Source organism: Crotalus tigris, unplaced genomic scaffold, assembly GCF_016545835.1.
Source record: "Crotalus tigris isolate CLP2741 ecotype Arizona unplaced genomic scaffold, ASM1654583v1 scf7180000018432.44079421565:4894166, whole genome shotgun sequence".
Classification (NCBI taxonomy): Eukaryota; Metazoa; Chordata; class Lepidosauria; order Squamata; family Viperidae; genus Crotalus; species Crotalus tigris.
In genome coordinates this window covers 2,932,652-2,960,000 of record NW_024096999.1, presented here as the reverse complement: position 1 = coordinate 2,960,000, position 27,349 = coordinate 2,932,652, and the positions used below count along the sequence as shown (strand labels likewise).

The 27,349-nt window shown below is 44.0% G+C and overlaps 2 protein-coding genes across 3 annotated transcripts in view; both read left to right on the top strand.

The window, feature by feature from the left end:
- The window catches only part of CNEP1R1 (CTD nuclear envelope phosphatase 1 regulatory subunit 1), a 5,433-nt gene extending 2,058 nt beyond the window's left edge, over positions 1-3,375 (top strand). For both annotated transcript variants that reach the window (XM_039352431.1, XM_039352429.1), the window contains exons 3-6: positions 22-95; positions 575-684; positions 1,311-1,365; positions 1,494-3,375. In XM_039352431.1, the coding sequence (XP_039208365.1) occupies positions 22-95; positions 575-684; positions 1,311-1,365; positions 1,494-1,535 (281 nt within the window). In that variant the 3' untranslated portion in view covers positions 1,536-3,375. The remainder of the gene's footprint in view (positions 1-21; positions 96-574; positions 685-1,310; positions 1,366-1,493) is intronic.
- A 3,671-nt stretch (positions 3,376-7,046) lies between these two features.
- Positions 7,047-27,316, top strand: HEATR3 (HEAT repeat containing 3). The gene is made up of 15 exons (XM_039352426.1): positions 7,047-7,260; positions 9,653-9,825; positions 11,396-11,483; positions 12,383-12,495; positions 14,122-14,231; positions 14,438-14,578; positions 16,415-16,683; positions 18,572-18,662; positions 19,560-19,714; positions 20,472-20,554; positions 20,931-21,067; positions 21,931-22,019; positions 23,206-23,349; positions 23,813-23,989; positions 26,223-27,316. The coding sequence occupies exons 1-15, from the start codon at positions 7,129-7,131 to the stop codon at positions 26,355-26,357; spliced, it is 2,037 nt and encodes a 678-aa protein (XP_039208360.1). The 5' UTR covers positions 7,047-7,128; the 3' UTR covers positions 26,358-27,316.
- The last annotated feature ends 33 nt before the right edge of the window (positions 27,317-27,349 follow it).

Sequence of the window (27,349 nt, the reverse complement as noted above, 5' to 3'; positions counted from 1 at the left end):
GTCCTTTCAATTTTCCTCCAGTAATTCTTATAGTGGTATCAGTCTGTACAGCCACTGGTGCTTGGAACTGGTTAATAGATCCTGAAACACAGAAGGTGGGTTAAGTCCTAGCATTTAAATTTGCTATATAGATTCATGGAAGATATTTAGGATATTTTAGCAAGCATTTTAGGCTGTTTGGAAAATTGCTATGTTTCTCCTCTAACATTAAGCGATGCCGTTACTGTCAACATAGCACTTTTGCTTCTCAAAATAGAGTCTCAATACTGCACATTCTAGAAGCATGTCTGGAGCGTCATAATTTGGGATCTTTTAGATTAGATTTCAGAAGCTAACAACTAGAATCTGTCTACATTAAAAATAATCAGATTGCTAATCCCTATGGCAGCAGAGAAAAAATAGAAATTAGATTTACTGCTTTTTGCCAAGAATTTGCTTAGAAAGAAATTGAAAGTACAGTAGGGATTTTCACTTCCTTACAGTTTTTTTTCTGTTCTGATTTTCAGTTTTGTGTTTACTCATCCAATGTAAGAGTGCTTTTCTTAAAATAAATAGTTGTTTGATTCTCTCCTAGGTATCTTTTTTCACATCTCTATGGAATCATCCATTCTTCACCATTAGCTGTATTACATTAATTGGTTTATTTTTTGCTGGAATACATAAAAGAGTAGTGGCGCCCTCAATGTATCCTTTTCCAAGGGTTTCATGCAAATACCAGGTCAATGTGTGCAATACATAGCTGTTTAATATGCTATTTAGCCAATACATAGCTAATTAATATGCTATTTAGCCATATGCTGGGAAAGATTGAGAGCAATAGAAGAAGGGGACGTCAGAGAATGAGGTAGCTGGATGGAGTCCCTGAAGCAGGAGGCGTGAGCTTAAATGGACTCCAGAAGATGGTAGAGGATAGGAAGGCCTGGAGGAACGTTATCCATGGGGTCGCGATGGATCGGACACAACTTGCAACTAACAACAACAACAAGAAGAGTAATTTAAGTGTAAGAAGCTCTTAACTCTAGCATAGGTTTTGCCCCAGACTAAAACTTTCCCTTGTGAAAAGCCACAGAAGAGGAGAATATAGTTTTGTGCCTTTTCTGGTTATAGAAAGGCAGTTGAATCTCATTTGATTTATATATATATAATTTGTTGCTTATGAGCATTTTTTAAAAGAATTTTTGAGCAGTTGGAAGGAAAATTAAATATTTTGGTGAGACGTTGAGGAATATTTTTTATCAGTTTGCGAAATGAATTAGGAAAGCCAGCCCATCAATTATTGAGAAGGTGTGTTTCTTTGACACCCTCTTCAGCATAGCTGCTCGATGTCGAACTGTTTTGGCAGAATACAACATGTCGTGCGATGACGTAAGTAACTCTGTTTTCCTACGGTATGTTGAGTTTTGAGCTTGGAAACAAAACTTATGGTGGAAGAATGCTGCTGGTTTTATCTTACCTTTTAAAGTTGTGTGTTTTTTTTTCCTCCCTCCCCCCAGACTGGAAAATTAATCTTGAAACCTCGGCTCCATGTCCAATAACCCGTTGCTTTTGTGTGGAATTACACATACTGATGTTGTAGAGGATTGTGGAATTACACATACAGATTTTGTTTCTTCAGTTCAACAAGGCCAAATATTAGGACCGAGAAACAGGTTTGTCTTCAATGTGGGAATGGAACAAGGGCAAAACATCTGGCGTCCCCCAATCTTTTGTGTTGTCAGTTTCTTCTAGGACAGTATTACTGTGTCCTCATCTCTAATGGCGAGGTGGCACCGAGGCAGCCTCTCCGAGACTCGTCCGCTATTACAATGCGCAAATAATTGTAAATAGAAAACGGTTACAGTATTTGTACTGCCATCTGCCGCCACCGTTTTTTAATCAGTGCGTGTGTTTGTTGATCGCGAAGCCTTTACCCTCTTCCACGTCTGCGGCACCTGATTTGTTGACATGTCACATCCCGAGGTCATCCCGGTTTATCCCATGGACGAGAGAGGGTTGACATGTTGCCTAACGTTTTGCAATGGGGTCCTTCTGACGGCAGCAGCTTCAGTCGCCTGGAACTTACCAGCGGAACATTTAAGAGTAGCATCCAGGTCACCATGTTGGGTTAGCTGCTTCCCACAACTCTGCAGAGACTGTACGGTGTAAACTTGGTTTCCTTTCTGGCTCTCGTTTGGATCCAGAACATGGGGGGGGGAGAGTCTTCAGGGTCCCATTTTGCATTTTCTTGCTAGTAATTATAAAGGTTTGGCCTTTGCAAATTGGAGAAGCCAGAGGAACATCCCAGACAAATACTTGGCCCGGATGAACAAGCTCGTTTTTTTTAGTCCTAGTTTTTCGCTCTGTGCCACCTTTGGCCTGCTCTATTATCCACTAGCTTGCGGTTTTTTAAGCTCTTCCTCTCCCAAGTTATCCTTTTTCTCTGCCTAAAAACAAGGTATTGTATTTGAAATTAACATTGGGAGAGTTCTGCCATGAAATTAGTATTGCTGGATGTGACGAAATGTTCTTCATATTACTTGACGGAAAGAAGTGCCAGAAATTAACCAAACCATCTTGTTGCTCTTTTGGCTTTTGTTTTAGCCTGGTGCATGCTGGATGCCCTCAACTGACCTAACGCAATTGAAGGATTGGGAAGTAGGCTTGTAGGCCTTGTATTGTACACCCACAACAACCAAACTGAGCTTGGGGGTAGCTAGGTGAGACTGCAAATGTTTGAGTAGGTGAAAGCATCAGCATCTTGGAAACCTTACGAGATGCTATCAAACCATAGTACTAGGTGTAGATCATGGCTTAGGTTAGTAGAAGTACTGGAGACATGAAGCTTTCACTTTGGTGTTGGAAGTGGTCTCTTTGGCTGTATTTTTCACCAAAAATACCTGCTTAAGGAAAATGTCTTGAGCCATGAGGTCAGATTCTAGACTGTTTAAGTGACTCTGGTGTTTCTCCATATGGGAAATTTCTTTAAACTTTTTTTTTACAAACCACTTCCAGCCATTTTAATTACCCTTGTTACACAGAAGTGTTAAAGTAAAAAAAAAAAAAGTGACTTACAGTCACAGTGTGACTTTTAAAATACTGACCCAGGAATTTAGTTTTAAATCTTTGCGCCTTTTTTTTAAATGTACAAACTATTTTAATAAGCGCATTGCTCTTTAAGACACAACTGAGACCAAAGGGAACCTTAACTGTGCAAGAAGTTGTAGAAAAAGAAATCTCTTGGATTAATAAATGCACCTCAAAGTTTGATTTTTCTTCTTTTGCTCTTGAAGTGTCTTCTCTATTCCTTACGTCCCCGTGGTTTTTAAGCAGCTGTACATTTTTGTAGGAATTGCATTTTAAATAAATATTTTATTGTTTGATCTTTTAAAAAAAAAATGCAAGAGTGTGTTTGTTGGAAGTAAAACCTCTGAAATCACTAACTTCTGAAAATTCTATTGGGAGAAAAATTGCAAAATACAGTTGATTTCTACAGGACAAAAATATAATTGTTGGGTCTCTGTAATAGCTCTACAAATAGCCACGTAGCATGAATTTATAGCAAGAAATTTTAACAGCAGAGCATAATGATTTATACATTTTCCTATTTGTAGTAAAATGACTTATAAGCAGGAATAACATGGTAGCACCTTATCCAGCCAACAAATTTATAAAATTATCAGCCTTTTTGTCACCAAAGAATAATGTCTTTTCCTTAACACTTTTAATTATGGATATGATTATCTATTACAGCCCCATTCTACTTTTTTTTTTAAAAAAAAATCTTAGCTGATGAAAGAACTATACAGGTAGTCCTTGACTTATGACAATTCATTTAGTGACTGTTCGAAGTTACAACGGCACTGAAAAAAGTGACTTATGATTGTGGCAGCATCCCCATAGTCACGTGATCAAAATTCGGACGCTTCGCGACTGACTCATATTTATGACGGTTGCAGAGTTCCAAGGTCACGTGATCCCCTTTTCCAAGTCGAAAGCCTACCCATAAAGGGCCCAAATACAGCCGTTACATTAATGTGATGTTGAAAATAACCTTACTAGTTCATTTTTGTACATTTCAGTACTAAATTGTTTTTAAAATCAAATTTGCAAAATACAAGAGAACAGAGTGCGTGCCCAGTGCTCACCCGTAATTTCCCCAAATTATGGTGAGCCAGATCTTTGTAATTGGAATGATAAGACTCCAGCATTTTCAGTCCATCTTGCCATAGACCAGTGGTTCTCAACCTGTGGGTCAGGACCCCATTTGGGGTCGAACGACCATTTCACGGGGGTCGCCAAACCACACTGTCCGCCATTTTTTTCCCTTTTCCCTAGCTGTCCTACTCCCTCTTATTGGTGGCCACACCCACTTGGGGGGTCACCACAACATGGGGAACTGTGTTATGGGGTCATGGCATTAGAAAGGTTGAGAACTACTGCCATAGACCCAATTCTGTACATCGCTGCAACTGGGCTTTTCCCATTGATGGGAGCCTTTTGGCTGGGAAATTCTGGGAATTGAAGTCCAGACATCGTCCAGTTGCCTAGTTTGAAAACAGCTGAATTAGAACTTTTGAAGTCAGCAAAACATTTCACAACAGCTCTTTCAAATTCTGCTATTATTTTTTTCTGCACTTGGGAACTGTGTCTTAAAATCTCAGGAATTGTTAACGTCTTACCGACTTAAGAGAAAATTTGCTGGGGAAAGAATGCAAATTAGCAATCTCGTAGTACTAGAATATGTATTGGAAGTACATCCGGCTGTTAAACTTCCAATAAACCTCAGCAGCGGAAGCGGTCTCTTCCATCCACCCCGATCTCAGGGACTAGTCTGGACCTGTCTGAAACTATTTAGCCTATGAGAAAAAGTATCCTTTCCATTAAGACAGATTACTTTAGATCCGCCAGTGCAGCTTTGCACTTTGTACTGAGATAACCTATTGACGAGGAGGATTTGAATAGTAACTATATGGGAGATGAAACTCAATCAAGATGAGATACCAGACAACTTGGAAGAAAATTTGGCGGGCACCCATCTCCATAATGGAGAAATGTCTTCGCTCTCCCATCTTCTGCAGAGATTGACTTTTCGCGACAATCCGGTATGAAAGACATTGTTTTATCGTTTTATGCAAAATTAACTTGCATTTATTATCCAAGAGTTATATTATATAATAAAAATGCGTACTGTGATCCCGGGCACATTTTCCTTATGTATTTTAAAGCGGATCTTTAATCTTTCACGATTTAAGAAAAAGATCGTTGAAATGTGGAGGTTTCAAAATATAGTAGCTTAAAAATAAAGGCTGTTCCACTAGGCAGAAGAATTTGGTAGGATGTCTAACTAAACGTAAAAAATGTAGAGAAATTATTTAAAAATGTTCGTAACTGACTTCATGATTTTAAGAAAGTTCCTCTCTTGCCATCCACTTAAACTGCATTTAAAAAATAGCTCAAAAGATTTTGTAACTAATTAGGAAAACCAGATGAGGCTTTGGTTATAGCTATGAGCAGGGGGAAAAAAAATCTAAGCGTTTTTATCATTTGTGTTATAAATCGTCAGCAACTTGGAATCTACTGTTAACTTTAGTCTTTTTGCTTTTTTCAAAAATCCCACTGAATAAAGTCAAGCTCCGGAGTGACTGAGCCTGCTTTTTTCAAAGCATCTTATGGCAGTCTAGCAGTGAAGAGAAATCTTTCTCAATTTACAATTCTAAAAATAGCTTGGAAGTTAGGGGTCCTTGGTACTTGGTTGTTTTCTTGCAGATGTTTCATTACCCAAACTTCACCAGCGCTAAGAGGGGGTGGCAGAGAGGAAGAAAAGGATGACTTTGGGGTCCTTGGTGTTCTCTGAGCTCGTTTCTTGCAGACCTTTCGTTACAAAGTAGGTAATATGACCAGTGCTAGAAGGAAGGAGGGTTTGCAGAAAGGAGGACTGTGGGGGGGGGGTCCTTGGTGCTCTCTGAGCTTGCTTGTTTTCTTGCAGACGTTTCATTATCCAAAGCAGGTAACATCACCAGTGCTAGTGAGAAGTGGGGTTTGCTCTCTATTTCTATTCTAGTGGCTTGCCCTGGGGTGGTCTTGGAGGGTCTTGGGTTGGGCTGTTTACTCTTGGCTTCTTCTAAACACTTCTACATCCCATTCCTTACTAGCACTGATGATGTTACCTAGTTTGAGTAATGAAATGTCTGCAAGAAAGCAACCAAGCTCAAAGAGCACCAAGGACCCCAAGCACCAAAAACCCCCAAAGCACCAAGGACCCCAAGCACCAAAACCCCCCAAAGTTGTTGTCTTCTTCCTCCTCTTCTTCTTCTTCTCCTTCTCCTCTCTGCAAACTTTCTCCCTTGTAGCACTGATGATGTTCCCTAGATGGGTCACGAAATGCCTGCTAAAAAACTACCAGGTTCACAGAGCATCAAGGACCCCACAGTTGTTGTTGCTGTTGTTCTCCTCCTCCTCTCTTCTTCTTCTTCTTCTTCTTCTTCTTCTTCTTCTTCTTCTTCTTCTTCTTCTTCTTCTTCTTCTTCTTCTTCTTCTTCTTCTTCTTCCTCTTCTTCTTCTTCTCCTCCTTCTCCTTCTTCTTCCTCCTGCTCAAACCCCTCTCCCTTCTAGCACTGATGATGTTACCTAGTTTGAGTAACGACACCTCTCCAAGAAAGCAACCAAGCTTGAGCACCAACCCCGAGCTACACATCATTCTCCTTCAAAAAAACCCCGGACTGCAAGCCAACTGCAATCCAAGCCAACCAGGGCTTGCTGAGCGCGCTGCGGACTTCCGACCGTCTCTCTCCGCCCCGGGTGTGTGTGTGCGTGTGTGTGTGCGCTCGCGCGCGCGTGTGTGTGTGTGTGTGTTTGGGGGGCGGAGGGAAACGCAGAGGCGGTGTGTGTGTGTGTGTGTGTGTGTGTGTGTGTGTTTGGGGGGCGGAGGGAAACGCAGAGGCGCCCGGCTGGAGATCCGCGGAGACCCTTACCCACCCACCCAGCCGCCCCTCCGTCTTCCCAGGCGCCGCCGCCGCCGCCGGCCAGCCCTTTCCCCGCCTGCTTCGTGGGCGGAGAGCGGCGGCGCCTGCGCCCCAGCCGCACACGTGGGGCAGGCCGGCCAGCCCGTCCCGGGAGCCTCGGCTGGAGGGCAGCGGCGGCGCTTCGGCTATGGGCAAGACCAAGGCCCGGCGCTTTCGCCCGCCGCCCTTCGCTCCAGCCGGGAGCCTGGGCGAGCCGGCGGCGGCGGAAGGCGAGGCGGGCGAAGAGGAAGGCTCCCCGGCCGCCGAGCTGCTGGAGAAGGCAAGGCGGAGGCGGCAGGCGGGTTGCCAACTGAAGGCCAGCCGAAGGGAGCCGGGCCGCTGCTGGGCGGGCTGCGGGCGTGGGAAACGGGTCGGGGGGGGGGAGAGAAAGGGGAGGGGGCTTCGCTACAGGCTAAAACCTACGAGGAACGGTGGCAGGGGTTGCAGATGTCTGTAGTCCTCGACTTACGGCCGGGCATTTATGCAGCTCAGTTGAGATATTTGTTAAACGGGTTTGGCCCCGTTTTGCGACTTTCCTTGCTGCAGTTGTGAAGGGAGTCCCGCGGTTGTTAAGCGAATCTGGTTTCCCCACTGACTTGGCTTGTGTCCAAAGGTCACAGATGGGGACTGCACGACCCCGGGACGCTGCAAATCGTCGTAAATGTGAGCCAGTTGTCAAGCCTCCCAGTGTAAATCCCCTGAGCGTGGAGAGGCTACAACGGGCTTGCGTGTGGAAAAATGGGCATAAGTCACTTTTTTTCCCCCCAGGGCTGTTGTTAACTTGGAACGGTCGCTGAATGGAACTGTTGTAAGTCGAGGACTGCCTGTAAACCTGAAGCAGTGTAGGAAGACGAAAGATGTGGAGACTCTAGAAAGAGTGCAGAGAAGAGCAATGAAGATGATTAGGGGACTGGAGGCTAAAACGTATGAAGGACAGTTTCAGGAACTGGGGAGATTTAGTCTAGGAAAGAGGCATAGAATCAAAATCACGTGAAGTATCAGTACCGCTTTATAAATCCTAAGTAAGGCCACACCTGGAATACCGTATCCAGTTTTGGTCACCCCATTGCAAAAAAGATGCTGAGACTTTGGGAAAAGTGCAGAGAAGAGCAACTAAGGTGATTAAAGGCCTGGAAACTAAAACATATGAAGAAAGGTTGCAGGATTTGGGTATGGATAATCCAGTGAAAAGGAGGAGTAGAGATGACATGATAGCAGTGTTCTGATATTGGAGGGGCTGCCACAAAGAAGAGGGAGTCAAGCTATTCTCCAAAGCACCTGAAGGCAGGACAAGAAACAACGGATGGAAACTAATCAAGGAGAGAAGCAACCTGGAACTAAGGAGAAAATTCCTGACAGTTAGAACAATTAACCAGTGAAACAGCTTGCCTCCAGAAGTTGTGGGTGCTCCATAGCTGGAGGTTTTTAAAAGGAGTCTGGACAACCACTTGTCTGAAATGGTATAGGGCAGTGGTGGCGAACCTATGGCACGGGTGACAGAAGCAGCACTCAGAGCCCTCTCTGTGGGCACGCACGCCGTCGCCCCAGTCCTAGGCCTTCAGCTGGGTTTTATAAAACCTTTTTGCTTTAGGTCTCCGCTGCCATGTGCAAAAAAAAAAAAAAAAGTCCAATCAATCAGTCAATTTCAACTTCTCGTGGAAAAAAAAATCTTGCAAAGTTAGAATTGATTGAACTTTTATAGTCCCATCCAGTCTGCTGTTACTACTGCAGCCACGCCCACCCAATGGGCCACACCCACCCAATGGGCCACTCCCACCTGGCACCCGACGATGCATAAGTGGGTTTTGGGTTGCAGTTTGGGCACTCAGTCTCTAAAAGGTTCGCCATCACTGGTATAGGGTTTCCTGCCTGAGCAGGGGGTTGGACTAGAAGACCTCCAAGGTCCCCTCCAGCTCTGTTATTCAGTTTGTAGGGCTGCGAGAGGGCCAGCCGGGGTACTGGCGAACCGGGAGGTGAAGTAGGGTGAATGATGGCTTCTCCTGGCACGCTGCAAATTGCAAGCGGGGTTGCCAGCTAATTGGGAAAAGAGATCCCAGTTCACTTCTGGGCATCCTCAAATGAGATTGCTAAACTTTGAGCAGCCCAAGAGTAGGTAGTGGGTTGGGGGTGGAAAGTGCACCAAAGAGCAGAGTGCAAGGAGTATCCTTAGCAAGTGAGGTTTTAAAGACAAGGAATATAAGAATTTTAAGGGTGTGGAAAACTTCAGGGCTGCAGCACTGGGTGGGAATTGAAGCCACCCATCTAAAATAGCTTTGACTTGCGTGTGTTTGGATCTGAGGTGGAGGAAATGTGATCTGCATCTGCCCGGGAGGATGTGCATAGATTTAAAGGCCTTCCAGGAATTTTCAAAATGGATTTGGTAATTAAGGATCCTTGGTGCTTTCTGAGCTTGGTGGCTTTATTGCAGGCCTCTCATTACCCAACTAGGAAATACCATCAATGTCAGAGGGGAGCGTTTCTTAGGTTACCCGATTAGGATCATCATGCCAGCGCTGATGATGTTACCTAGTTGGGTTATGAAACGTCCGCAAGAAGACTACAAAGCTCACAAAGGACCAAGGATCTGTCATTTCAACCCTGAGCTACTATTGAGACGTAATCATTCCGTTTATTCATTTTGTACCTGCCTTCCCTACTCTCTGCCTTTCCAGCTGCAGCACCCCAATGCCGACGTGCGTGAATTTGCCTGCGCCAACATTTCCAAGATGTTGCAGCAGCAACAAACAATCCCGGCTTTTGTGCAACGAGATGTGGTCCGGCGGCTGGGCCCGTTGCTGCTTGACCCAAGCTTAGTGGTTCGGGAGACGGCAGCAGGAGCACTCCGGTGAGTGATGGACGATAGAGAGAAAGAGGTTTGGCCCAAAACTTAGATAGGCTCTTTGGGGTCCTTAGTACATGGCGCAGATGAAATCGGGGCTACATTCAGTAAACCTGGGGTTACTGTACTGGCAACAGACCTAGTCTGGACGGCTTTGCTACACCTTTGAGAAATTTATTTGTTGTCATTCTGTTCCTGAACGTCTGCTTAGATGGGCTTGGTGTGAATTTTGCAATTTCTACTCAGTTTCTACAGGCCTTGTGAGGTAGTCCAGATAAGAAGCACATTTTATTTATTTATTTATGAGACTTATATACCGCTTTAAGTGCAAGCACTCTCTAAGCGGTGTACACCAGTAAGCAATGTATATATATATATTTACATTGCCCCCAACAATCTGGGTCCTCATTTTACCTACCTCGGAAGGATGGAAGGCTGAGTCAACCTTGAGCCGGTGAGATTTGAACCGCTGACCTGCTGAACACAGTCAGCTAAAGTGGCCTGCAGTACTGCACTCTAACTGCTGCGCCACCTCGGCTCTTCTATAAATGTTTATAGAAATATATACCGAGAAGGTTAGATAAATAGAAGTATTAATCTTATTGTATATACTACAGATAGGGAAATTTGGAGAGAGGAGTTGCTCGGACATTACCCCTGAATTGTATCTGAAGAGGGATGAGAGGGAAGACAGGAGAGGAGAGAGAAAAGAGTAAAGGAGGGGAGAAGGAAGTAGGAAGGTTGGAGGAGAAGAGGAGAAGTGGGGAGAAAGGGGAGGAGAGTGGCGAAGGAGAGGAGAGGAAGAAGAAGGAAGTAGGGAAGAGAAGAAAGGGAGAAAGAAGGTAGAGAAGAAGGAGTGTGGATACGGTGAAAGGGGAAATGGGCGAGCAACACCAAAAGTCATGTGTATGTATTTCATTTTATTAAAAGTATCTTATATATGAATGTAAAAAGAATGTATGTTAACATCTGATAGATATTACGGTATATGTATGGGGGAGAGTTTGGAAAAATAAAAAATTATTTAAAAAAAAAAGAAGCACATTTGGAAGTTATAGCTCTACTTGACTGTAAGGATACATTAAACAGAATCTTGCAAGGAGGGGAAGTGCATCTGTTCCCCTTCCCCTTTACAATGCATGGAACTGGGGAGGGTCGCTTCTGAGTTGTTTGCCACACACGTTCCTTCTGCAGGGTCAGATTTTATTTATCAGACAGTTGTCTAGTCTTTGGCTTTTCCACCCGTCTTCCAAGATCATTCCCACATCCCATTATAATGTCTGCCCTTTCTCTTTGTGTAGTGATTGGAAACTTGCTGACCTACACAAATGAGCAAGATCAAATCTTATGTTTCGCATCCTGGTTTCTAGGGAGGTCTTCCCATTAAGGATTTTTTTTCTCCTCCATTTGGCAGCAAAAAGTTTCTCAAAACTTTCAGACACGTTTTGATTGTTTTGGATTGCACCATTTTCATCGTTGCTGTGTTGTGACTTATCCTTTCCTTGAGAAACCTTTATGAATGTGGGATAAACTTGGCTTTGCAAACTAATGTGGGATAAATTTGGCTTTGTTCCAGAAACCTCAGTGCCTGTGGAGGATTTGAAGTTTGCAACGATATGGTCACTAAAGACATCATGACTCCTCTTGTAGCGTTGTTGAAGGAGGTACGTTGTGTGTGTTTTGAAAAGAATTCCACAAAGATGCTTTGGAATATACGGGAACCTGAACACGGCTTCTCTTTAAAGAGAGCGTACTGTTTTTCTGCCACGAAAACAAAATCTTATTAAATCAGCTGCCTCTTTTTCAGGAAAAAAAAGAAGCGACTATTTTAAAGAGATGCTGTGCTCGTGTACTCATTACAAAACATGTATAAACTAAAATGAACAAAAAATGTTTTAAAGTTTTGAGAAATATTTGAATATAATCAGTGAAATGCTTCCCTAAAGCCAACAGTTCAGAGCAAATGCAAGATTAGAATGGGCATCTCTACCCTACTACAGATCTGTGTATGCATTGAAAGATGTTCTATAACGCATGGGTACATAAGCACAGCTTCTCTTTAAAGCGGTCGTCTCTTTTTTTGGGACTTCAGTGCAAGCCTGAAAAAAAGAGGGAACTGCTTTAATGAGCTCAGATATTGTGCTGTTTTCCACTCCAGCCTCAACTTATGGTACAGGCCTTCCTGATAGTCTACCATTCAATAGCTAGGTTTGTCCAAGCTTTGCTTTTCAAGCTCCTCCGAGGTTGATTAAATTATGTTACCTGACTACTAAGATACAATAAAGCACAGCCACAGTTGGCTGGATTCACCAGTTACGGTAAACTGTCAAACCACAGCTGACAAGCCAGAATAGTTAGGCTCATTCAACAGACTGGGGTAGCAGGAAACAACCTGCCTTGAGTTTAAAGCGATGGGTGAAGTAGCCTGTAGTAAATGGTATCCAGAAAGTCCTTTGAAGAATAAATGAATTTGGAAGAGATCCGTGAAAGCAAGAATATCTTGCATTCTTCCCATCAGATTTTGTTTCATTTGTTCTTTTTGGGTCTACTTTGATTCAAACAGTGCCGGGCAGGACTTATAGAAAACAATAGTTCCTTGAAGGAAGATAAGCAGGCAGAGAAGAACCATCCTGAGGACATTGCTAACGAAGGTGTGAATTTGCTGTGGAATGTGTGGTAAGTGTGGTTGTGAAATTCTTGGTTTCAGGGCTATCAGAGGATATTTGGGGAAGAGGGAATCCATTAACCGTGTCTTACAGTTGGTGCAACTGGGCAGGATTGGAGAAAGTGGAAATCACATTACAAATAAAATGAGTTGTTCATATCACTGTATGGGTGTGTTAGGGAAGGATGAATGGATCCCAGTTGGTAGAAGGTCATCTTTTTTGTGTCCTGTTGTTACTGTGTAAAACATTTAGGTTTCCATTGGAAACTAATCATTGCTAGGGGCTGTAGATATTTTGAACCTTGTTTGGAAGAAGCAAGTGTGGATTTTTCCCACCAGGCTTCTGCTCAAGGCTGAAAAGTGATGTGGTTGCATTAAGAAGCGTGGCCTCATTAAAGCAGCTGCATCTTCTTTCAGACTTGAATACACACTTGGCAAAAAAAAATATATCCTGCCAGGTTTCCCTTAATGCAGGGGTGTCAAACTCGCAATGTCATGTGATGTGTCACAACATATCCACGACTTTTTTTCCATTGCCGGCAATGAGGGGGTGGTTTTGCTATGATGCATCTGGCCTGCGGGCCGGCATTTTGACACCCCTGCCTTAATGCTTATCAGAGAGATCCTACGCTGGTCTGAATTCCAAAGCCGTTCTCTGGAATCATTTTTTAACTGCACACAGTCATTCTAAATGGCCACACTTGGAATACTGCATCCCGTTTTGATCACCATGATTTAAAAAAGATACTGAGACTCTAGAACAGCGGTTCTCAACCTATGGGTCGCGACCCCATTTGGGGTCGATCGACCTCTTTCCGGGGGTCTCCAAAGGCGGCGATCCGCCATTTTGTTCCCTCCGGGGGTGGCGGCGCGCCTCCAGGGGGCGGCGGCGCGCTTCCAGGGGGTGGCGCCACGCATGCGGCCACACGTGGGGGCGGCGCCGTGCCTCCCGGGGGTGGCGCCGCGCGTGGGGGCGGCGCCACGCCTCCGGGGGGTGGCGCCGCGCGTGCGTGCCGCGCGCGGGGCCCCCGCCCCCATGCGCACCGCGTCGCACATGCGCATAACGTTTGTGTGACGGGGGTCGCCGTCACACAAACGTTGAGAACCGCTGCTCTAGAAAGAGTGCAGAGAAGAGCAACAAAGAAGATTAGGGGACTGGAGGCTAAAACATATAAGGAACGGCTGCTGGAATTGGGGATGTCTAGTTTAACAAAGAGAAGGACAAGGGGGGACATGATAGTAGTGTTCCAGTATCTCAGGGGCTGCCACAAAGAAGAGGGAGCCAAGCTATTCTCCAAGGCGCCGCCTGAAGGCAGGACAAGAAGCAACGGATGGAAACTAACCAAAGAGAGAAGCAACTTAGAACTAAGGAGAAACTTCCTGACAATTAGAACAATTAACCAGTGGAACAATCTGCCTCCAGAAGCAGTGAATGCTCCAACACTGGAAGTTTTTAAGAAGAGACTGGACAGCCATTTGTCTGAAATGGTGTAGGGTTCCTGCCTGAGCAGGGGGTTGGACTCGATGACCAACAAGGTCCCTTCCAACATCATCATCATCATTATTATTATTATAATTATTATCTTTGCTTATAAAGGAGATGGATTGACTAAGCCTTCTTTAATGTCTCTTACCAGTGAATGCAACAGTACAGCCGTATCAATATTCAACAAAGAAGGATGCTTAGATGTTATTCTACAATATCTGAAGAGGTTTCATACAAATGTTGAGCTGGCTATTGCTGCGGGTAAGAAATGGCAGATAACCTTTCTTCTTGGAGATTTTTGTTACAGTTTTTCCTGCCGGCAGGAGGCTGTCTATATAATTTACCAAGAGAAGGGGCTATTGGAAGTTTGAAGCTGTTTGTCTGTTGTCCGACTCTTGGAAGGTTGATTTATGACTTTCCGAGTTGGATCTGCGGCCTACGTTTAAACATATTCTCCACCTTTACAGCATCCTGTTTACAAACGGTGACAGAAGACAACCCAGATCTACTATCATCTTTCGATGCATCTGCGCATCAGGTGCTGGAAATGGTCATGTTATCATCAGAGAAAGATATGGACCACATCCTTTTGCGGACTTTGGTGGCAGGTAAGAAATCGCAGTGGCAGGCTCAGGAATTCTGGGAGTTGAAGTCCACAGGTCGTGAAGTTGACATAGTTGGCCATCCCTGCGCTGTAGCAATGATGCGCCAGAATGTGTGTGTGGGGGGGGAGGGGAAGTCCCAGTTCCATGATTTGTGTGTGGGAATTCCTTCCGTGGATCTCAATCTAACTGTCAACCCTGCTAACCTTGGATGTTCTTGCTTTGACAACATCTGGAGATGCAGCCTTTTTCTTTCTTATGCTTTACTCTTAGAATTAGATGATGCTGGGGAAGGAGGAGGAATGTGATGGGAAATTAGTTAGACATAACAATATTGTAATAGTGTGTGAATTCAGGGCTTTTGAAATAAGAGATGATAAGAAATGGCGGGTTGGCGTAAAGGAGGGAAAGCCTGCATTTCAAACTAATTGGAGAATGTGATTTGCTTTGACATTAACATCTCCAGGTGGCTTTGGGGAAAGATCCTGTCTAAGCTGCCAGTTGGAAATTGGGTGCAGGAAGACATGATGTGATGATATCCTTTCTGGCTTTGTGATATATTGATGTGTAGCTCACAATTTATGAGCCAACCCATTACAGCTGGGTCATACAATTTATGAGCCAATCCATTACATTTTATACTTGCTTCCCAAAATTGTGAATGCTCCAACACTGGAAGTTTTTAAGAAGAGATTGGACAACCATTTGTCTGAAATGGTATAGGGTTTCCTGCCTGAGCAGAGGGTTGGACTAGATGACCTCCAAAGTCTCTTCCAGCTGTGTTATTTTATTACTGTTCGATTCTGTTTCTTATGGGTTCCTTTCTGTGATGTCTGAGTGTGTCTAAAAGTAGAGAATGGCCTGTTTAGAACAGGTTTTATTTTTGTCTTTCATTTCGGACTATGATGGCTTGTTCAGCATACCGTTGTTCAGTAACCTTGGCTTGGTGCAACTTGTGTGAACCTGGCCAATATTGAGCGAGTCGATTGTTGAGCATGCCAATTACTTGGTTCAGCTCTTTTTTAAGTTGGCTAACAAACTGGGCTTTGCGTAGTCAGGAAATGAAAGCACTTTTCTTGAAACAGAAAGCAGCGTCCATGCATTAAACTGCCCAGTTGTGTTACAATTTGTCCAGAAAGCAAGATAGTGAAGGATTCTTTTGTGGTTGTGCTTTGGAGTTGTCCCTTTCTTTTTTTTTCTTCAATATTTTATTAATTTTTATAATCACAAATCCTAAATATTTTATCAGCAACATATTGTCTGGATTTCAATATTTAGCTTACTAATGCATGTTAAACTCATTTACCTCGTTTTTCTAGCCATTGATAAAATGTATCCCATGTTCTAAAGTATTCTAAATTTTTCTCTTTCATTTTCAGTGTCAGTCTGTCCATTTCTGCACAATCTAAAATTTTCTTAATTATCTGTTCCTCCGCTGGTATTTCTTCACCTTTCCAATGTTGAGCAAATACAATTCTCGCTGCAGTTAATACATGTAACATTAAATATACACATTCCTTCTCACAATTTCCTACAATTGTACCTAACAAAAATAATTCTGGCTTAAAATCTATGTGGTTTGTTTTGTTTTTTTTAGTCATTTTCTCTAACCATATATGTATTCTTGACCAAAACCTTTTGGCTTTAGGACATGTCCACCAAAGATGATAGTACTGTGCCTGATTTTTGTCCGCATTTCCAACAATGGCTAGACATATTTTTAAACATTTTCGCTAACCTCACAGGTGTTAAGGGCCATCTGTAGAGTTGTCCCTTTCTTTGATGTTGCAGTGATCCGATTTGGCGGGCTGATCTCCGCCGTATCCTTTTTCGTTGCTTCAGGGGTAGCGTGGAACGTAAAGAGCACCGTGCCCTCGGGCAGCCAGGCGGGAACCATCAATGCTATCCTAAAGATTTTCTCGGACTGTCTAGCGGTGGACGCCGGAGAGACAGTTGTTCGGATGAAGGAAGCCGAAACGGAAAGGTTGAAGACTTCGGTGGAAGGAAATGGCGTGAACGGAGGTAGCACCACACAGATAGACGAGAACAGCATGGAAGAGGAAACTGGAAGGATCACTCAAGGGGAGAAGGACCTGTTGGATCTACTGCCAGTAAGTGGCTGATCTGTTCTTCCGAAGGGGAGCACCAGGGCCTGAGTTATGAAGATAAGACAAAGCACAGGGTAATCCTCGGTTTACAAAAACCCCATTAGCGAACATTCAAAGTTGCAATGGCGCTGAAAAAAGTGACCTACAATGGTCCTTGTGCTTATGGTCGTAATACAGGTTGTCCCCGACTTACAACTTACAATCACTGGGGGAAAAAAGGGACTTATGTCCATTTTTCACATTTACAACCCTGGCAACACACGCACACACACACACACACACACACACACACACACACACACACACACACCGTGGTCACATCAAAATTCACACGCTTGGCAACTGACTCATACTTATGACGGTTACAGCATCCCGGGGTCGCATGATCCCCTTTTTTGCAACCTTTGCACTCAAGCAAAGTCAATGGGGAAAGCCGGATTCCTTGAACAAACTTGTTACTAATTGAACCAGTGCAGTGATGCACTTAACAACTGTGGCCAGAAAAATTGGTAAAAATGGGGCAAAACCCCCTTAACAAGTGTCTCACTTAGGGACAGAAATTTGGGGCTCGTAACTTAAGGACTACCGTGGTCAAAATGCAGGCACTTGACAACCAGCCTGTATTTACGATGGCTGCAGCATCCCAAGGTCATGTGATCGCCATTTCGTGACCTGCCCAGCCGGCCTCTGATAGGCACATCCACGAGGCCGTGTGGTTCTCCTAATAACGCCAATGATTCACATAACAACTGTGGCAGAAAAGATCATAAAATCAGGCGCGACTCCCGTAACAATTGTTTACTTAGCCACAGAAATTCTGGTCCTAACGGCAGTCATTAAGTCAAGGATTATCGGTAAAATGTCCCCATCCATAGATCCAGATTTTCAGCTTGAAATGGCTGCAGGGAGAGTTCGTTCTTTCAGGAACTTTGGTTGGCTGACTGGAAAAAAATTGTTTGCTCTCGCGTTTGTTGTTGGTGTTAGTTGCGAAGTCGTGTCTGACCCATCGCGACCCCATGGACAACGTTCCTCCAGGCCAGTGGTTCTCAACCTTTTTAATGCCATGACCCCCCAACTGGTTGTAAGTCGAGGACTACTCAACCGGTCGTAAGTCGAGGACTACTCAACTGGGGCAGCACCGTTTGCAGAATCGGACTTTTGGCGAGCTCAGCAGGGCAGAGACAGCCTGGACAATTCCTATTGGCTTTTGAAAGCCAATAGAATTAGGCTCTATTCAAGAGAGTCTATTCTATTGGCTTTCAAAAGCCAATAGAATAAAAGGGAGTAGCACAGCTAAGGAAAAGGGGGAAAAATGGCAGACTGCGTTGTTTGGCGACCCCCGTGAAATGGTCGTTCGACCCCAAATGGGGTCCCGATCCACAGGTTGAGAACTGCTGCTCCAGGCCTTCCTGTCCTCTACCATCTTCTGGAGTCCCTTTAAGCTCACTCCTGCTGCTTCAGTGACTCCATCCAGCCACCTCCTTCTCTGTCGTCCTTCTCTGCCCTCCATCTTTCCCAGCATTAGGCCCTTCTCCAGTGAGTCCTTCCTTCTCACTAGCTAGCCAAAGTACTTAGCATCCCACAATGAAATTCTTGCCTTTCGCTCCAGAACTTCTCCTGAATGGTTCTGTGCCTGCTTCCATTTTTTTCTCTTTTTTTTCCACCCAAGCTTTCTTCAGTCTAGTTCTCTGTCGTCGTTATCTCCCTCAATCCTCATCATCTAGGAAGGGAGAAGATTCATTCGGGGAGGGGGGGGGGAGAGATACAACATTGATTCTGTTAGAATTGGATAAACAGAGTTTAAATAATCGTGGTTTACCTCAGGGCGAGGGCCAGCCCACATGTTTGACTTGATGTGAAGACAAAGCTTTGTGGTTTTTTTGCTTCCTAGCGCAGCCAGCAGGAGCTGAAGCAAGCGAGTGCGTTACTTTTGGCTCAACAAACTGCCCTGGAAATCATTGTCAACATGTGCTGCAACGAAGGTATATATCAGTGGCCTCTTTTCTGAGGTGAAGTGAGCTGGGCACTTAGGTGAGGTGGGCAGTAGAAGTTGGATGGATGAATAAACAAATCAACAAATAAAACAAATTTATTTATTTATGAGACTTATATACCGCTTTAAGTGCAAGCACTCTCTAAGCGGTGTACACCAGTAAGCAATGTATGTATATATTTACATTGCCCCCAACAATCTGGGTCCTCATTTTACCTACCCCGGAAGGATGGAAGGCTGAGTCAACCTGGAGCCGGTGAGATTTGAACCGCTGACCTGCTGAACACAGTCAGCTAAAGTGGCCTGCAGTACTGCACTCTAACTGCTGCGCCACCTCGGCTCAAATATAGTTTTCCTCAACTTGGTCGCTGTTTTAATACAAGATGCTTAATGAGGTTATTTATATCACAGTCTTTGTGCTACACCCCAATCCACAGGCTGCGTGGCAGTGGAGTAGGTCATAAAATGAGTGGAAATGCCATAGATGGATGCCAGAAACCTTTGATCTTGATTAAAGGCCCAGTGGAATAATTAAAGCCCTACTAAGTGTATACACACAACATGTAAAGTTGGGCCGGTTTAATTGTGAAGCTCTTGGGTCTTTGCATGTTGCGTGAACCCAATCTGTTGGGTAGCAGATAATGTATTGTGTATGAATGAATGCTACCCAAAGGGTTTTGGCTTACACCTTCATGCTTATTGCAATCAATTCATTCAAAAAGGATACGGTTTCATAATGGGTGCATCTATAACCTCTGAAGCACAGCAACCAAAGAATTGGCGTTTGGTTGAGAGGCTGGCACCTGGGGAATTCAAGATGGCAACATACAAATAAAGTTGCTGCACTTCCTTTTGGGATGTTGATGCCTGTGGCTTTTGTTTCCAGATGCTTCTGACGAAGAATGGGAAGAGTTATCAAGCAGTGATGAAAGTGATGCCTTTCTGGATAACAGTTATGAAGAAGAAGGGAAGCTGCTTTCTCCGTTGTGCCTTTCAGCTGAAATCCACACCGCCCTGGTCAACCAGTTAATCCCAAAGAAGGTAACCAGCTCTTTTGCAACTTCAGGAGAACCTGGCTAAAACATCGCATTTGAGGCTGCAAGATTTATACGAGAGAATAGTGATAGCTGATGGTTGAACTGTGGAGTCTTGGTGCTCTCTGAGCTTGGTTGCTTCCTTCGTCTGCAAGAAAACAACCAAGCTCAGAGACCACCAGAGATGCTCACTAAGTGCTCAAAATGCTCACCTAACACTGATGACGTTACCTAGTTGGGTAAGGAAACGCCTGTAAGAAAACGAGCAAGCTTGGAGAGCACGAAGGACCCCATGAATTGGGTTCTTTTCTGATTAATAACTTTTATAAACCAAAGGAGCTGACTTTCACATAGCGCCCTTGTTCACAGAATGCCTGCATTAGTATAGTTGTATTTGAGAACATGGCAGGAGTATGTGTTAATACCGCTGCTTGGAGGATTGTCAAAACGAGAATTCATATTGGTAGCAGTTGTATGCCTGCATAATTCTCCAGCCTCTTCCCTTTTTGACTCGGTGCATTTGTTGAAGTTTTGTTAGCCGTAGCATGAAGGAATGGGTAGCCAAAGGACTTTTGAAGACGTCTTTGCAGCTTAACAATAAAGGATTCATAAACTTTAAAATAAGTAAAGCGAAATGTGATGGTCTCAGGAACTTGAGGTTACTTCCACATTCTGTAGGGATGTTGTGCTCTTGTAACAATTGGAGCCTGAGGTCCTTCTTTGAACATTGACCATGAACCACAGTTGTTCTTTGCTTTGTGCAGATCCTGGAAAAAACTGCTTTCCCTAGTGGAGTTACGGTCAATGTCTGTATGCAACATCCATCTTGGAAGGCTCTGATTAAGAAGTAAGTGACTTGTTTTCATTCAGTTCCTTGTTACCTCCTTCTCAGGAGAGTGCTCTCTATGGATCTGTCTAGGCCAGTGCTTCTCAACCTTGGCAGCTATAGGAGGGATGGACGTCAACTCCCAGAATTCCTCAGGCAGTATGGAATTCTGGGGATTGAAGTCCACCCTTCTTGCCAAGGTTGAGGAACGCTGATCTCAGCTAACATTGGACTAGAAAAAGGATGCACAGCCTACCCTACGTAATTCCCCAATCCCTCACCCTGAAATGGCCCTCAGGATCCCTCTACTCTGAAAAAACCCGATGATGGATTTGGGCAGCTCAACTTTTCTGGGGTGTTTTGTTAGCAAGTAAGCAAAATTCTGTTTTTCTTTCAGGTTGAACATGATCCAGTGCAGAGCGCTCACCTGTCTTCACAGCATCTTGCTGGTGTCAGATGTGGATAGCCTGGGGGGTCCTTCAGTGCTTCAATCCCTGTCACAGCACTTGTCTCAATTAATTTTTTCCCAGCCAGGTTTGCTTTGATTTTTAAGGCTCTTTCCAGCTTGGCAGGACTTGTTCTTCCCTGCTGCCACCTTTGTTCATTCTTTCCAATCCTTCCGCTAATTGCACTGGCTGCTTGATATATCTACATGATAATATACCGAGTTTCCTGCTGTTTTGTCTTTGCAGGCCCCTGGAGAGTAGACTTATTTATTTAAGGCAGGCGTGAGCAAATACAGTGAAACAGTGTCGCCTCTTGGTGATTGCCAGGACAAGTCTTTTGCAGGTTTTGGGTTCTGAAAATGGCTGCCTCTTGCTACCTTCTTATGGCTATCAAGAGGGCCTGATCCAAGTCACCCAGCTGGCATTCATGCCTAAAGGAGGACTCAAATTCGTGGTCCTCTGGTTTCTAATGGGGAACCTTAAATCAGTGTTTTTCCCCCTCAGCAACTTGAAAATGGCTGGACTTCGACTTCCAGAATTCCATAGTCAGCATGGAGGTAAAGGAATTCTGGGAGCTGAAGTCTGTATATCTTAAAAGATGCCGAGGTTGAGAAACTGTGGTTTAAGGCACTTCATCACGCTGGCTCATATATACTTAGAAACATGCACATGTACACGTGTGTTTATGTACATATGTAGAAAATTGGGAGGTGTTTTCTCCATAGGAGTAATCCTAATTGGGTCCCAAAATTCCGATTGCTAAGCTAGACAGTTGTTAAGTGGGTTTTGCCCCATTTTGCGACTTTCCTTACCACAGTTCTTAAGTGAATCACTGCACCTGTTGAATTAGTAACACAGCTGTTAAACTGAACAAAGGACATACTTAACTTCCAAAATTTATATCACTAGTGTTTTGAGCACAAAGATAATGTGCTTTTTATTTTTGGACAGAATTTTCAAAAGAAGTGGAGTTTCTAGAAGCAGTCACCAGTGCGTTGCGAGCTCTTTTGCAAATGTTGGCATCAAATAATATACCTCAGGTGAGTTTTCTGGACATGAGTGTAGCTTCATCATGCAGAGACAGGATCCATTTGCAAGAAACAATAAACCCGAAAGATGTCTAGTTCAAACTTAGCTTCCCCAATTATGCCTTGTTGAATAAATCATAGTTTCATGTTGTCCGAATCCAGCACACAAAGCCATAATCTATAGGTTCTTGTTTCATACTAACATGGAATTTTTAAACCATGGTTTGTTGCACAAATCACAGCATCCTAACTTGACTGTAATCTTAAGCCCTGAGGTGTGGTTTCACACATATCGGCATGTAATTTACCCTAGACCTGTCCGTATAGTGCTGAACATGAAGTAGGACTGGGAGACAATGCCTCTGAACACATGCAGAATATTTTTATATAAATAAAATAAATAGAAATACATAAAGTTAAGTAAAATATAAATATACAATTAACCAGTGGAACAGCTTACCCCCAGAAATCGTGAGGACTCCATCACTGTAGGTTTTTAAGAAGAGGCTAGACAGTCACTTATCTGAGATGGTATAGGTTCTCCTGCTTGAGCAGGGGGCTGGACTAGAAGACCTCCAAGGTCCCTTCCAGCTCTATTCTATTCTATATAGGCTCAAGGAAAGAATTAAGGAGAGATTTCCTGACAATGAGAACAATTAACCAGTGGAACGGCTTGCCTCCAGAGGTTGTGGGTGCTTCATCACTGCAGGCTTTCGAGAAGAGATTGGATGTCCATTTGTCTAGAATGGCATAGAGTCTCCTGCCTGAGCAGGGGGTTGGACTAGAAGACCTCCACGATCCCTTCCAGCTCTGTTATTCTGTATTCTGTAAATATATTTTATTCCTGTTCATGCTTGTGGATGGCTTTTTAAAGCATATGGGATAATTTGTCCACAAAACTATGCTACCACCCTTTTATTTATTTATTTTCACTCAAAACTAAACTACTCCTTTAAAAAAAAAAAACAGTTTCCCAGTTTATTGGGATAGTCATTCCCAAAGTGGCTGTCAGGAGTTGCAATCCCAGCACATCTGGAGGCCTCCAGGTTGGAGTTAGCCAAAAGGATGTTTGACTCAAAGGCTGTTTTCTTCTTCTTCTTCTTCTCCTCCTTCTCCTTCTCCTTCTCCTTCTTCTCCTCCTCCTCCTCCTCCTTCTCCTCCTCCTCCTTCTCCTTCTCCTTCTCCTTCTTTTAAACAGTGCATGACCCCGGAGCAGCTGATGATTCTGTGTGACACTGGAATTCAAAGCACAAACGTCAGCGTCCGAATCAATGTTGTGAGCATATTAGGAATTGCTGGGAGTGTGCTTGCCAAAGTGGAAGACACCGCTGAGACACTCAAGGTGAAGTCAGTTGCCATCTTGCTTTTAATGGGGATGTCAGTTGTTTGGAAGGCAATGGATGGAAACTAATGAAGGAGAGAAGCAACTTGGAACTAAGGAGAAATTTCTTGACAGATTTCCTGGCAAGTGGAACAACTTGCCTCCAGAAGTTGTGGGTGCAGGAAGCCATGATGTGATGATATCCTTTCTGGCTTTGTGATATATTGATGTGGTAGCTCACAATTTATGAGCCAACCCATTACAGCTGAAGGGTCAGGCTTTCATTTTATACTTGCTTCCCAAAACTGTGAATGCTCCAACACTGGAAGTTTTTAAGGAGAGATTGGACAGCCATTTGTCTGAAATGGTATAGGGTTTCCTGCTTCAGCAGGGGGTTGGACTAGAAGATCTCCAAGGTCCCTTCTAACTTTGTTATTCTGTTTTCCCCCTCCCCTTTGGATTCTACATTTCTTTGTTGTTCCAGAACATCGGAAAATTCCTCCTCAATGTTGCAACGAAAGACCCTTCCCTTGTGGTGGTGGGAGAAGCCTTGGATGCTCTCTTCGATGTTTTTGCCGATGGCAAAGAAGCGGAAAAGGCAGTGGAGGAAATAAAATTGCTTTATGCGCTAAAGGAATTCCAGCCCATTTTCAAGTCACGGGTAAGCATGCAGTGTCCTCGTTGAGTGGGGAGAAAATGAAGAGCTAAGGGGGTTTAGGAAAGCATCTGGGTTACACATCTAAACAGCTAACCATCTTGCCCAGTTGCATTCATTCATTGATTTCCTGAAAATCCCAGTATCGACTTTATTTTAAAATCCCCACATTGCTAGTCCTCGTGGTTTCAGCAATGCATTTTGAAATGGGATAGCTAGACTTTTTGTTACTGGCAACTTTGCTTGATTTTTTTTTTTTTTAAATAGAAAGTTGGGGGGGCTATAAAGATGTAGAAACAGGCAGGTCATGGATATTGTTTCCATTTAATTTTATTTCCTGGGATAAGGAATTTGGATTGTCTGTCTGTCTGTCTATCATATATCTATTGTCCGTCTACTCCAGTGGTTCTCAACGTTTGTGTGACGGCGACCCCCGTCACACAAACGTTATGCGCATGCGCGGCGTGGCGCGCATGGGGGTGGGGCCCCCGCGCGCGGCACGCATGCGTGGTGCCCCCCGTGAGCGGCGCGCATGGGGGCGGGCCCCCGCACACGGCGCGCACGCGTGGCGTTGCCCGCACGCGCAGCGCGCATGCGCGGCACCGCCCCCCCGGAGCCATGGCGCCGCCCCATGCGCGGCACGCATGCGCAGCGGCGCCCCCCAGAGGCGCGCCGCTGCCCCACGCGCAGCGCACATGCGTGGCGCTGCCCCCCGGAGGCGCACCGCTGCCCCCACGCGCAGTGTGTGTGCGTGGCACTGCCCCCCCCGGAGGCGCGGCGCGCCCCCGGAGGCGACAAAATGGCGGATCGCCGCGTTTGGCGACCCCACAAAAGAGGTCGATCGACCCCAAATGGGGTCGCGACCCATAGGTTGAGAACCGCTGGTCTACTCTATCTACTATCTATTGTCTGCCTGCCTGCCTGCCTGCCTGCCTGCCTGCTTGCCTGCCTGCCTATCTATCTATCTATCTATCTATCTATCTATCTATCAATCTATCAATCAATCAATCAATCAATCAATCACTGATTAACTAGAGTTCAGCCTACTTAGAGCTCCCGCAGACGTTTTTGTACATTTCTCTTCTCAAAATAGTGAGAAATTATGACTAAAGAAAATGTTGGCTGAGTCTTGGAGCTTTTTGCCTCCCCCATGCCAGGCCATTTTCTAAAAAAACAAGGCGCTCCTGACACACACACACACACACACACACACACACACACACACACACACCATAATAGATGCATATACCTGGCCAAAAAGGACAGAAAACGAAGAAGATAAGTTAATTATGTGTGTATTCGTTGCAGAATAACCAGATCACTACAGCTTTGACATGATTCCAAGACAAGGGAAAGGAGAGTTTACATCAACTGACATGAAAATAAGTCTCACTTGTGTTTCAGTAATAACACTTCACACATTTGATTGCATTGGTTCTGTTTTTCAGTGGATTTCACTTAATGGTTTAGAGGCTGGAAGTAGGCGAAGTGGCTTAGGCTGACACTTCTCTACGTCATACGAGTATAGGCAAGGCAGTAAAGGATAACCAGGCATGCAAGATTCTGCTACAGATTGTCCTTGAGTTAAGACCACAATTGAGCTCCACATTTTTGTTATTAAGCAGGACAACTGTTAAGTGACTGTTGCCCCATTTTACAGCCTTCCTTGCTAAGGTGTTAAGTGAGTAACTGCAGGTGTTAAATTAATCACATGGTTAAGTCAGTCTGGCTTCCCCATTGACTTTGCTTATCCAAAGGTCACAAAAGGTGACTACATAACCCCGGGACATTGCAACCCTCATAAATATGAGTCAGTTGTCAAGTGTTTGAATTTTGATCACTACAAGGGGGGGGGGTTGTGCTGCAACAGTCATGTGAAAAACAGTCGTAAGTCACTTTTTTTAGTGCCGTTGTTAATTTCGAACGATCACTAAACAAACTATTAAAAGTCAAGGGCTATCTGTACTGTACCTGTATTAAAATAAGCCATTCTTTTGGAGTTGATTTCTTGCTTTGGTCTACAAGGGTAGGCAACCTTGGCTCTTTTATGACTTGTGGACTTCAACTCCCAGAATTCCTGAGCCAGCCATGCTGAGGGGAAAGGGAGAGGTTTCCAAGCTGAGCCGTGCTGGCTCGGGAATTCTGGGAGTTGAAGTCCACGAGTCATAAAAGAGCCAAGGTTGCCTACCCCTGGTCTACACAGTGGGGTTGACAAGGCTGTTTCTTTTTTTAACTGCAGATGCGAAAGGAAGGCAGAGGACAGTACAACACAGAACAACTGTGCGTTCTAGACAACGTGAAGTTGAATTTAAGAAGATTTATTGCCTATCAAGAGACGTTGGACAGAAAGAAAAAAGTTTTGGAAGAGAAATAGGATGGAAAGCTCTGTTTCTGATATAGTCTATCGAATATTTTAACCGTGGAGTCTATGGGACCTTGTAGTACAGCTAGTCCAGGGGTAGGCAACCTTGGCTCTTTTATGACTTGTGGATTTCAACTCCCAGAATTCCTGAGCCAGCCATGCTGAGGAGAAAGGGAGAGGTTTCCAAGCTGAGCCATGCTGGCTCAGGAATTCTGGGAGTTGAAGTCCACGAGTCCTAAAAGATCTAGTCAGAGGCAAGGGCGGTGGTCTGCTTTTCCTTCTGTGTGTCTTATATTGAAGGGGGGGGGGGGGGAAGGGGGACAGACAAAAGTGCTAAAATGAATTCAGTACCACACAGGGTTAAAATTTGTCGTTGATGTGGAATGTTTTGCCATTTTTAGAAAAAGAATGAGCAAAAAAATCCAAAATAAAAAAAGTGTCCATTTTCTTAATATGGACAAAATAATGTGATTTCCTTGATTATACACTTCAGGGTTTTCTGTTTGTTTGTTTTTTTGAAGTAAAAATACAATGTAAAAAAATAGTTTTCTCAGTGCCCAAATATGAAGAATGTTTTATAGATAACAGCCAAGTTCACACATTGTATTTTTCTAATATACATAATATACAGAAGTATATTTCTTCATATTGTATTTGAAATCCTTTAGCCCAAAGCTGTTAAAATGCAAAATAACTACGTTTTCTACCAAAAGGAGTCTATGTTTTGTGTTTAGATTCAGTGCTGGTGAACGATAGCAATAATTGACATTCCCATAATTTATGATAGTTGTATTGGATAAACTATGATAAAACAGATTAAATTATAAATTATGGTACCCTGAGTAAATTGACACAACTTGGGGGACTGTCAAATAATGTCTTGCTGTGTGTAGCCCGAACAAGCCTTTCTCTCCATTCAGCCAAGAGGCTGGATCGAATAAAGGCCAGCTAATAAAAAAAAATAAAAATAAGAAAGCCTTAAGGAACTCATTCCAGCAACCAAT

Excerpts from the sequence above, each read along its gene's own strand:
- HEATR3 (XM_039352426.1), top strand. The coding sequence starts at position 7,129 with ATGGGCAAGACCAAGGCCCGGCGCTTTCGCCCGCCGCCCTTCGCTCCA. Across the intron at positions 7,261-9,652 it reads CCGCCGAGCTGCTGGAGAAG|CTGCAGCACCCCAATGCCGA; the intron begins GCAAGGCGGAGG and ends CTGCCTTTCCAG. Across the intron at positions 18,663-19,559 it reads CAACATGTGCTGCAACGAAG|ATGCTTCTGACGAAGAATGG; the intron begins GTATATATCAGT and ends TTTTGTTTCCAG.